Source organism: Cupressus sempervirens, chromosome 1 (genome assembly GCF_028749045.1).
Source record: "Cupressus sempervirens isolate cs-2001-9-10 chromosome 1, ASM2874904v1, whole genome shotgun sequence".
Classification (NCBI taxonomy): Eukaryota; Viridiplantae; Streptophyta; class Pinopsida; order Cupressales; family Cupressaceae; genus Cupressus; species Cupressus sempervirens.
Genome location: NC_143118.1, coordinates 17,826,922 through 17,838,447, shown reverse-complemented (window position 1 = coordinate 17,838,447; position 11,526 = coordinate 17,826,922). Strand labels below are relative to the sequence as shown.

At 36.8% G+C, this 11,526-nt stretch overlaps 2 protein-coding genes across 2 annotated transcripts in view; both read right to left on the bottom strand.

Moving 5' to 3' along the window:
• Nucleotides 1-789: 789 nt before the first annotated feature.
• On the bottom strand, nucleotides 790-6,704 carry LOC149575941 (homeobox-leucine zipper protein ANTHOCYANINLESS 2-like). Its single transcript, XM_089816042.1, has 11 exons — nucleotides 5,083-6,704; nucleotides 4,748-4,956; nucleotides 4,521-4,638; nucleotides 4,176-4,364; nucleotides 3,174-3,641; nucleotides 2,972-3,070; nucleotides 2,665-2,874; nucleotides 2,386-2,560; nucleotides 1,926-2,194; nucleotides 1,707-1,802; nucleotides 790-1,569 (listed from the first exon to the last, which is right to left on the bottom strand). Exons 1-11 carry the CDS (start codon nucleotides 5,308-5,310, stop codon nucleotides 1,174-1,176), a joined length of 2,457 nt encoding a protein of 818 aa, XP_089672168.1. The 5' UTR covers nucleotides 5,311-6,704; the 3' UTR covers nucleotides 790-1,173.
• The window catches only part of LOC149575940 (putative 12-oxophytodienoate reductase 11), a 28,493-nt gene continuing 22,683 nt past the window's right edge, over nucleotides 5,717-11,526 (bottom strand). The window contains exon 4 of the mRNA XM_089793638.1: nucleotides 5,717-5,784. Coding sequence (XP_089649764.1) covers nucleotides 5,717-5,784 — 68 coding nt within the window. The remainder of the gene's footprint in view (nucleotides 5,785-11,526) is intronic.

Genomic DNA, 11,526 nt, shown 5'->3' with positions numbered 1-11,526 from the left:
CTATATAGTTCATCTGTATGAGTTTAGTTCCTCGACATTTCAGAATAAACTACATAAATCATCTGTATGAATTTATTTCCTCGACATTTTCAAATAAACTACATAATTCAACCGTATGAGTTTATTTGTTCTAGTTCTGAGAAACTACATGATTAATCTGTATGGGTTTGTTTCTTTAACGATTCAGGGATATGCTATATAAATTCATTTCCTCAGTGTTTCCCAGTAAACTATATAATCATCTGTATCAGTTTATTTCATCTTTGTTGCTTAAATAAACTATATAACTCATCTGTACAAGTTTATTTCCTCTAGGTCTCAGAACAAACTACATAATTCATCTGTATGAGTATATTTTCTTGATGTTTCCAAAACTACATGATTCATCTGTATGCGATTACTTCTTTGGCATTCAGGAGTGAACTTACATGCGTTTATTTCTTTGAAGTTCCCCAATAAACTACATAATTCATATGTACAAGTACTTCCTCTACATTTCAGAAATTACACTATGGGTTTGTTGCTTTGAAGTGAAGGAATAAACGACATGATCCATCATCAAGAAGATGGGAGCAAAACAAGAGAACAGAATCCATAAGTACAATACTATTATAGACTCATGTCTACAATCTGTGATTTGAAAACAATAATGGCAGGTTTCAAAGATATAGTCTGCCTGTTGAAATTAAACAAGAATTTACATAGTACAGCTTGCCAATATTTATTAAAAGACACATCCCATAAGGAACATAAATGATTTAAACAAAAACAACTGCAACGAAAGAAACATTGAAAAACAACAATTAGTATGTCAAAAAAGAGTGCAGGTTCATTGTGCTACTAATAGACATTCAGATAGTAGTAGTGATATTAGGAAACGAGTCAATACCCGAACCACTACCCTTGCGTAGTGGTAACAGCAAAAACTCTTCTTTTGCTTTCATTATCTCCTTGTGCTTTACCACTCGGCAAGGATAAATGTGGTGCGTTCTTGACTCATTCCCAACACATTTCTTCTTAAGCTCAACTTACTATAGTCGATTGCTGTTGGCATAATAGTAGAGCTAGACAGCTTAAACTTCAAAACTTCTACTTGGAAGCCCACTAATATTAGCTTTCCAATAGAGAAACAAAGAAACCAAAATCACTGTGGACTATGACCTTCTCAATCAATCAATCATATTCATTTTCTACGCCCAATGCTCCCTTGATTTTCTTCACTGTGCTGCTTATGAGATTGTTTACAGTCTCCACAGAATCCATGGTTAGTTTGGAATTGGGAAGACTGCTGACCAGAATTTGAAAGGCAACTGTGAGGAGGGAACCTCCTACTTGCAAACTGCTTAAGCTCCTTCCAGCTTCAGAAACTGCCAAAGAGCCCCCTCGGCATTGGGATCCTTCTGGAATGATTGCAAATCCAGATGGTAAAAGAGAAATGTAACTTGAATCACCCCCACTCATAACCAAATGCATGGCGCCAACATCAATAGGTGCATACACTACAAGAGACCCATAGGCATCTGTGCAGCATTCTTGCAATATTAACATGGTTTGGTTCGAATTCAAACCCTGCAAATATCAAAAGATAACTAATTCACATCAGTTTTCAATAAAAAAACATGTGAAAAAGTAAAACGTCACTTCGAAACAGTACATGTGAAAAAAAAAGTAAGCCCTAATTTCCACAATAACAAAATAACACTTACACTCGCTCCAAGAAGACTAACACTGTTACCAGGATCATTCCCCTTGGCAATATTTGCTATTTCTTGCATATGACCGCCATTAGATAGAATATCCCACTGCTTTACATCATCACATGTTAGTAATGTTGCAAAATTCCCATCAAAGCAAAAAGCAAAAAGCAAAAGCAAGCTGTTTAAGCTCACCACAAGTACAAAAAAGCAAATGATGGTGACAATCACCTTGTTCCTAAGGGTGGCATCCCTGAGAAACTCAAACAAACGTTGGGGAGACACAGGAAGCCAGACTGACGTGGCAGCACTCAATACTACACCAGAAGGTTCCCCAGGATCATCAGTGTTCTTCCTGGTGGTCACTCTAACATCATCATCGCCATTAGATAGTTTGGTCCATGTCTGACCACTTGATGCGCTCACTCCACCACAATAATTGTGAGTCATCCTCTGAGCCAGTTTCAGCATGCTACGCCGCCCACTGGGATTTGCCATCCCTGAGCAACCCCAAAGTAATCATCAGGCAAAATCCAAAAAGCATCATTCTAACATTGCTCTCACTGAGCCATACCCAAGTAATTATCAAGCAAAATCCCACAGACATCATTAAACAATTGATCTATTATACTTCTACTTGAACTGTAGAAATTCAATCAAAGAGAAGTAGAGACTAGTATGGTAGCAGTACCACTGTGATCTCTTGATGAGACATTATTTGACATGAGAACAGCAAGGCAGTCACACTGGCGCTGAAGAGTCGCCAGCCAACGCCCAGCTCCAAATGCCAATCCACAATTCACCACCGAGCGGTACAATCCATGTACATCTATATCATCATACTCCGCATGTTCCACCCATGTAACCTAATGTATAATTCATCAACAAAATTTTCAGTTTCTCTAAGATACAATCTTCTACTAGGAAGCCATTAGGTTACAATAACTAATGTTAAGAGCTTTGGAAAAACCTGTGAATAACCGTTGGGCAAGTCCTGAATGAGGCACCCAGACGGGCGTCTCCTATATTTGACAAAGGATGCCGCAGAGTTTTCTCTCAGACCATCCACAGAAACATCCACCACAGCCCATACGCCTTCACTATGTTGCTGGCTGAATCGTAGGAAGTTAACTTCTCTTGTTGGCACCAGTGGTGATGGAACTTGCATCTCCATGTACATCTGTAAAACCCCATCCAATCAAATCAATAACAATGGCAATGCAATGCACCCAAGTAGACGTTTTCAAATTTCATAAAATAAGTCCCAAAAAGTATACCAGTTGCAATGCCCCATGTCTTAGGCCTGTACCGCTAGATATGACTTCCAGTGTGGCTGCTTTGGACAGAATGCATGGAAACATTTCTTTCCATCGGCTCTGAATAGATACCACAATTGCAATATTTCAATGTCGGTACAGAGAAATTGAGTATCTTGATCAGTATTAGTACAGGAAAAGCATGATAAGTATGTTTACATACAGCATCCATGAGTGTCTCGACCAGATCCAGGCTGTTCATCAGCACGGGACCAGATAGTCTAGTTGCCTCAGTTTTATGCGTCATGGGTTTTAGGCCAATGCCCCTTGGAAACTGCCGCAGATATTCTTCATAGTTGAGAGTTTCCCTGCCATCTTCAAGACTTCTGATCCAGAGAGGCTCTTGAAGATGAAGCATTTTCATGAGCTCGTCCATGGCTACAATGGCCAGTTCTGCAACAAGGGATCTGTCTATACCCATCATTGCCCCACTTCGGCTTTGAACATCCATAGAAGATCCTTGCAGCAACAGTAATTCAGAAGGAGGATTTATAGAAGAATGCAAGCCGTCAAAACTGTTAGCTCCTCCACCCATTCCTAGCTCCAAAGACGCACCGTGCATTGCAGGAAGAGATGTCAATTGTATGGGCCTCCCGTAAAATTTCCCAGCCATTGCTGCCATTCTTTCCAGCTGGAAAAAAAAAAAACCATAAATCCATATTGCAGGCGGGAAAACATATGGATAGTTACAAGTGTACCCATTAACACCAAGCTAACGATTCTTCAACTTCAGTGCCCGGGTGGGCTTCAAGTTCCAAGTAAGCGAGAACAATAACTGACCTTCTGGGTCTCTAATCTTATCCAGTAAAAAATGAGAAGCAAATTCAACATAGAAGAATGACAGGAAAACCATTGCATTGATAAGATTTTACATAGAGAATAAAATCCAGTAATATCTAAATTATAAATCAGAATGCCTAATATGGGCACAGTTAAATGGGATTGCCTCATGACTGTTCTAATCAGAGATAGATTAGCAATTCAAAATGCTCAAATATTTGATAAATGCAATAAATTAGTAGTTAGGTTGCCTAATATGGGTACAGTTAAATGGGATTGCCTCATGACTGTTCTAACCAGAGATAGATTAGCAATTCAAAATGCTCAAAATTTTGAAAAATGCAATAAATTAGTAGTTAGGCAGTGCGGTGCAGTGCAAACGGACCTCATCTTTCAACCGAATGTTTTCAATACGCAGCTGCTGCTCTTGAAGACTAATTTCAGCAATAACAGCAGGTCCTCCGCAGTTGGTGCAAATGGGATTTCTCATGGCTTCTTTGATTGCCATGTTCTCCAACCGAAGCTTTTCGTTATCCTGCCTGAGAAGAGAGTTTTCATGACGCTCGTGCTGAGCCTGAAAAATCCCAAGGTTTTGCAAAGCCAAGCCATGATTAGACAAATTCGAGGATGGGAAAAAAAAGCATGAAACCCTAAGTTTGACAATTTAAGTTTAGTATCGTGACTACAAAAATTTCGTTCATTTTCTTAATACTAATCCCCCAGTACATACTTTCATCTGGGTTCTCCGATTCTGGAACCAGAACTTAATCTGGCGGGGGGCAAGACCCAATTGCTTACTCAGAAGCTGCCTTTGCTTCTCATCCGGATGAGGGCACTCTTTGAAAAGCCTGTAGCAAACCCAAAATGATAAACAAAAAACAAGGTCAGGAACATCAATTTTCAATGAATTTGTGAACAAGTAGTATTGAATTTGTTTGAGTTCAGAAAAGGGCATACGCTTCCATCTCCTGAATCTGCTGAGGAGTATGTCTGTGGTATCGCTTCTTTTTGGGATGGTTGTTATCTTCCTGTTCTTCACCAGATCCATTCCCTTCCATGTTATCACTGCCAGACCTGCTCTCATATTCTTCATCTTTCTGCCTGCCAAGCTGAGACTCTCCACCGCTGCTCCCAAACATGTCTCCTTTCCCTTCCAAGCTGCTTGTCTGTCAAACAATGCCCCATCATAAATACATACTCACATCTAGAAACAAACAAATCGAATTAATATCCCCATTTCCACATCAATACCCATATGTTTTTTATAGATGCAAGGAGAGGAGAACACCTACCAGCGTCAAAGAGAGCTTGGGTGCGGAGTTATACATATTCATGTTCATGTTCATATTAGACCTTGGGGGAGGAGGAGCAACGAAACAAGGCTGAGCCATTCCAAGAGTATTGGAAGAGATCTCAGAGAAAAACCTCTTGTTCGAATCGTTCCTGCCCTCAAGTAAACTACCCAATCCAAAATTCATCCCAAAATGCTTGTCAGCCGATTCTAATCCTGCTGCTATCATGGCGCCCACTACATGCCCATTCCTAACAAATCTATGCGGGCAAAGTAGAACAGAGAGAAAGAGGGAGAAGGGAAGGCAAGCATCAAATTGCTTAACTCTCCTCCATTCTCACTCTGTCTCTCCCAGTGGTGGGCTTCAAATGGTTATTAGTTTGGGTTTCCTCTCCCACTTTTCTTTTGAGCCTCCGCCTCAAACAATCCAAATGACTAATTTCTACTCTCCTCCCTAATCTGCAATAAGAGAAATTCGTGCCGGGCTATTCTAGCCCTAGGGCAGCTGCGGCAGCGTATTGTCAGGGCAAAAAGATGTGCAGAGGGTCAAGTACAGAGATACCAATATATATAATTTATTGTAGCTTGGCAGGACATCTCGCCAAAAAGCTCTGGCGTCAGCAGCTGATGTGCATTCACAAGTCTTTTAGGGCTAATGCCAGAGCCGTACTTGTAAAAGTCTTCACCACTCCGTCTTCTCTAACTGCAAACCCACCTCAGTAAAAATGCCAAAACTCTCACTTCCAAACTTGGCTTATCTCAATGCCTGCCCAATCTCTTTCCCCATCATCATTGTTCGAAGGTACTAACCCAAATGATAGTGAAACCAAAGTTGTGGGAGTTTTAGCCCGAAGGATCTAAAGATGGCAGAGGTTTTTTAGGAGAAGAAGAAGAAGATTAGACAAAAACCGGCAGGGGGATCAGCTGGTGTTGTGATAAAAAGACATTCACTCCTTCATCCAGATTGGTAAAATTTGACACCATTGACAGAGAAAACCTACTACTAAACCGACATACACGCAGTTATGACTCCTTCCCACAGAACAGACCAGATGCACATTGAAATAGCCATGAAAAAAGGATGATTATGTTATGACTCGCACTTTACAAGAGTGAATGAATGGCTGATGAATTATATATAGCTACATATTTGTGCAGGGGAGGAGACCAATGATTGTTTTAGGGTTTACAATAATCAGTGTTAAAAGAGGTGAGGGTTGAAATTTGAGAGAAGATATCGGGAAGAGAGAGAGAGATTTCTTCCCCCCTTCAAACCCTTCGACTCTAAAATAAGAACAAGGGAGGGACACATGGGCTGTAATTTGACCTTGGATTCTTCTCCCCTCTGACTTTTTCATACATCACAGTCAACATCACATGACTCTGTTCCCACCGGCAATGGGTACACCCCTTAGCCGACTGCCATTTCTCTTTTTTCTTTCTTGCACACTCCCTTACCATTCAAACCCAAACAAAAAAAAACCGGTTGCAACGGTATGGACAAGAGCTTAAAAGTCCATGAGATTCTTAGGAATCCCTGGATTTACTTCATTTGCTAAGGCATTGGGATCATTTGTACCCACCAATGAAATGCACTCACCTTTCCGATGATTTCCTCGCATTGAAAATAAAATCCAAAGATAAGATGCCATCTCTAGAATGTTTTAGGCCCAAGCATGAGTCACAAGCATTTTATAAAGTCAAAGATAATTTTCCAATTTGTTGACATTTGACTCTCCAGTGAAGGGAAAAGGAAAGGAGTTTTTAGAGGCCACCATATTAGTCATATATTTTTGGGTCTATATATGGTGACAATAATATGAAACTATCCTATACTTCTTATGAGAGACACCTAACTTTATAAGCAATGAGGTGTAAATAGTTTGCTGGTGGAAAACTAAACTGATATATGAGCTATCTTATTTTACCAACTACTCTTCTTTGTATGATAAAAACAACTCTCCTTGCTCAAAAATCATAATAAGCTTTGCACTCTAAAAGCAAATGTGTCTCATTAAAAACTTGGATGAGTGAATGAGCTTTAATGACATCCACAAGACCATCACTCTATAGGACCAAGAACACCATTAACAAATTTTGTCTGTTTCGTTGTCAACTCGTCTTATTATAGAACATGATCTTTGAATGATAAAAAACATTTCTTTAGTCGAATATCATAATAAACTTCATATGTAAATGGCTCATAGCAAGCTACTCTTCTTCAACGAATGAACGAGTGAGCTTCAATGACATCCACAAGAGCATTATCAATTTATGCGACCAAGATCAACATCATTTCTTCAACGAATGAACAAGTGAGCTTCAATGACATCCACAAGAACATTATCAATTTATACAACCAAGAACAACATCATTAACATTTTTTTGTTCTTTTCATTGTCAGCTCTTCTATTATAGAATGTAATCTCTGAATAGCAAAACAACAAACCTCTTTACTCAAATCTCAGAACAAGCTTCGTACTTTAGAATCATGTACTTCTCCTAATAAACTACTCTTCTGGAATGAATGAGTGAATGAGCTTCAACGATGTGCACAAGACCATCAATCTATAGAACTAACAACAACATAATCAACAAATTTCAAACTTTTCTATCATACTTTAAATGGTAAAGCAACTGTCTACACTCTACTATAACAATGATAATAACAATCTTTGCACTTTAAAATCAAACAAACAAATACTTTTCTCACGACGTTCTACCAAACAACATTGCTTACAAAATTTAAGCTTCAAATGAGCAGCAATCCCATGATTAGCTGAATGCTTAAGTAGACATTTGACTGTTAACTAGAAAAGTGGCATCTTCTATCCTCATCCAACCCCCAACGCCAAACCGTACTTTGAATGTCAGATCTTCTCTGCATCAACTTTTGAATGTTGGAGTAGGATAATGAAGCCTTTTGGCCAGTTCTTCTCATATGCAGAGGTTAAAAAGGGAGTAAAAAGACTTTGCAAGATGAAACAATGGAGTCTGTTTGTTCACGAGTCATATCATTCATATCACGAATTTCATGATTGTATAATTGACGGTACATGAAAAAGGTGAGGAGATGAAAGAAGAGAGATAATTCCAAAAATACAAGTGAGAATTCGAAGGGATTACAAAAAATGGCTTTATGAAAGTGGCTGCGAAAAGCGATGGTCCAACTTATGCTTTGACAAAATGAACTCAATCATCGTCATCCAAGTCTCCTCACTTTTCTTATCATAATTTTAAAAATGTATTTTTGTCAGCAATATAATTTATTTTCTAAAATTAAAAATATTTATATCGGAAATTAAAAAATAAATATCCCGGGAAATTAAAAAATGCATTTTTACTTGCTATATAGTTTATAGATTTCCATCATAAAATGATAAAACATAAGCTCTTCTATTATCTCCGTACTTGACGTCGCTAAGGGTAATGGACTCCCTATCCAAGGTTTTCAAAGTCAACGACAAATAATATTCAACGTCATTTTCTTTCTTTTCGATTAAAATAAAAATATCAACTAATTTTCCGGGAGGATAAATATTTTTTAAAGTTCGTCGGTTTAACAAATTGTGATATTTGGTATGGAACTCTTAATTTAAAAAAATTAACTCAATGGGTTCAAAAATTCTTTAAAAATATTTAATAGTATAGAAGGAATTTTTTTGAAAAAAATTATCCATAAATTTTTTTTTTTAAAGTTCTATTATAATATTTTATGCAATAGTATATTTGTGATAGGCAATATATTATTGCATTCACTTTTCACAACACCTCCAATAATTTTCTTATTGGCTCAATTGATTTTGTCTTATAGGAGCCATAGGAGCTCCTCCGTATTTCTCTTTTTTGACTAAATTTTTCCTATCCATTTTTATAATGAAATTACAAATTTATAATATATTGAATAAAACAATACAATAATATAAATAAATCTATTACAACAACAAATTTTACCACCCATATTTATGTATTTTTATTACATATTATTTTATATTTATAATATATCACAATTATATATTTATTTGATTAAACTTCAATATATTCATGCTATAACTCTTACAATTTCAACTATATGATTTATATATAACTAGCTATATATACCTCTATATATATTACGCCGAGAGTAATCGTTCTCGAGGCGCCTATTTTTACTTAATCCCAAAGTTATTTTAATCGAAGTTGGGATTAATGAAAATAAAAATAGGCGCCTCGAGAACGATTACTCTCGGCATAATATATATAGAGGTTTATATAGCTAGTGGCAGTCGCGGCGCAATAGGAAAAATATTTACTTTTTATTTTTTATTTTGATAAGGTTACTATAAAATTGTTAATTAATTTTTAATTAGAGTTGTATGAAGTTAGTATAAAATTATGCTTCAAAATATTTTTAAAAATTTAATATAAGGAGTTTAATATAGATTAAAAATATATTTTTTATTTTTGGGATATTGTAATGTAAAATGTTATAGTCATACATAGATATATGGTTAGGGACAAAGTTACCATTATAGTTAATGTTAACCTTAGGGATAGAATTAAGGTTAGGGTTAGCATTAGAGTTAGGGTTGGAGTTAGGGTTAGGGTTTGAGCTATGGTTAAGGTTAGGGATAGAGTTACGGTTATGGTTATTGTTAGAGTTATGGTTATGGTTTAGATTAGAGTTATGTTTATGGTTAAGGTTAAGGTTAATGTTATGGTCATGGTTAAGGTTAGGGTTAGAGTTATGGTTATGGTTATGATTAGGGTTAGTGTTAGGGTTATAGTAAGGCTAACGTTAGGGTTAGGGTTAAGGTTTGAGTCAAGGTTAAGGTTAGAGTTTAAAGGGTTAGGGTTTGAGTTAGGATCAAAATTAAGGTTAGGGTTAAGGTTAGAGTCCAATTATGGTAGAGTCAAATCCAAAGTTAGAGTTATGCTCATGGTTAAGGCTAGGGTTAGACTTATGCTTATAGTTAGGGTTAGGGATAGGGTTAGAATCCAATTATGGTAGAGTTAGAATTAGGGTTAGAGTTAGGGGTAGAGTTATGCTTATGGTTAATGTTAGGTTTAGAGTAATGCTCATGGTTAAGGTTAGGGTTAGAGTCATCATTATGGTTATGGTTAGGGTTATAGTGGGAATAGGGTTAGGGTTAGGGTTTGAGTCAAATATATCTTTTAATTTAATATAAGGAATTTAATTTAGATTTTTTTTTTTTTTTTTTTGGGATATTGTAATGTAAAATGTTATAGTCATACCTAGATATATGGTTAGGGACAAAGTTAACATTACAGTTAATGTTAACCTTAGGGATAGAATTACGGTTAGGGTTAGCATTAGGGTTAGGGTTGGAGTTAGGGTTAGGGTTTGAGCTATGGTTAAGGTCAAGGATAGAATTATGGTTATGGTTATCATTAGAGTTATGGTTAAGGTTTAGATTAGAGTTATGTTTATGGTTAAGGTTAGGGTTAGAGTTATGGTCATGGTTAAGGTTAGGGTTAGAGTTATGGTTATGGTTATGATTAGGGTTAGGGTTATAGTAAGGCTAGGGTTAGGGTTAGGGTTAAGGTTTGAATCAAGGTTAAGGTTAGAGTTAGGGTTAGGGTTTGAGTTAGGATCAAAATTAAGGTTAGGGTTAGGGTTAGTGTCCAATTATGGTAGAGTCAGATCTAGAGTTAGAGTTATGCTCATGGTTAAGGCTAGGGTTAGAGTTATGCTTATAGTTAGGGTTAGGGATAGGATTAGAGTCCAATTATGGTAGAGTTAGAATTAGGGTTAGAGTTAGGTGTAGAGTTATGTTTATGGTTAAGGTTAGGGTTAGAGTAATGCTCATGGTTAAGGTTAGGGTTACGGTTAAGGTTTGAGTCAAATATTATTTTAAATTTAATATAAGGAGTTTAATTTAGATAAAAATATATTTTTTATTTTTGGGATATTGTAATGTAAAATGTTATAGTCATACGTAGATATATGGTTAGGGACAAAGTTAGGGTAAGGGTTTGAGCTAGGGTTAAGGTTAGGGTTAGGGTTAAATTCTAATTATGGTAGAGTTAGATTTATGGTTAGAGTTAGGGGTAGGGTTAAGGTTAGTGCTAGGATTAGAATTAGGGTTAAGATTAGGATTAGAGTTAGGGTTAGGATTAGGGTTATAGATAGGGTTAGGGTTAGGGTTAGGGTTAGGGCTAGGGTTAGGTTTAGGGTTAGAGTATGAGTTAGGGTTAGGGTTATAGTTTGAGTTAGGGGTAGATAGAACATTATAATTTGGGTTAGGATTAGGGTTGGGTTTAGGGTTTGAGTTTGAGTTATGGTTAGAGTTAGGGTTAGAGCTAGAGCTAGAGTTAGAGTTAGGGTTAGAATTAGGGTTAGGTTTAGCGTTTGAGTTACCAATAGAGTTAATTTTACAGTAGGGTTAATGTTAGAGTTAGAGTTAGGGTTAGAGTTTTGAGTCAAGGTTAGGGTTAGAGTTAG

What these genes read in the sequence shown, in the direction of transcription:
- LOC149575941 (XM_089816042.1), bottom strand. Translation starts at nt 5,310, where the DNA reads ATGATAGCAGCAGGATTAGAATCGGCTGACAAGCATTTTGGGATGAAT. An exon ending in CCAAGCTCTCTTTGACGCTG is followed by an intron (nt 4,957 to 5,082) that starts GTAGGTGTTCTC and finishes ATTGTTTGACAG; the next exon opens with ACAAGCAGCTTGGAAGGGAA. An exon ending in TGCCCAACGGTTATTCACAG is followed by an intron (nt 2,561 to 2,664) that starts GTTTTTCCAAAG and finishes ATTATACATTAG; the next exon opens with GTTACATGGGTGGAACATGC.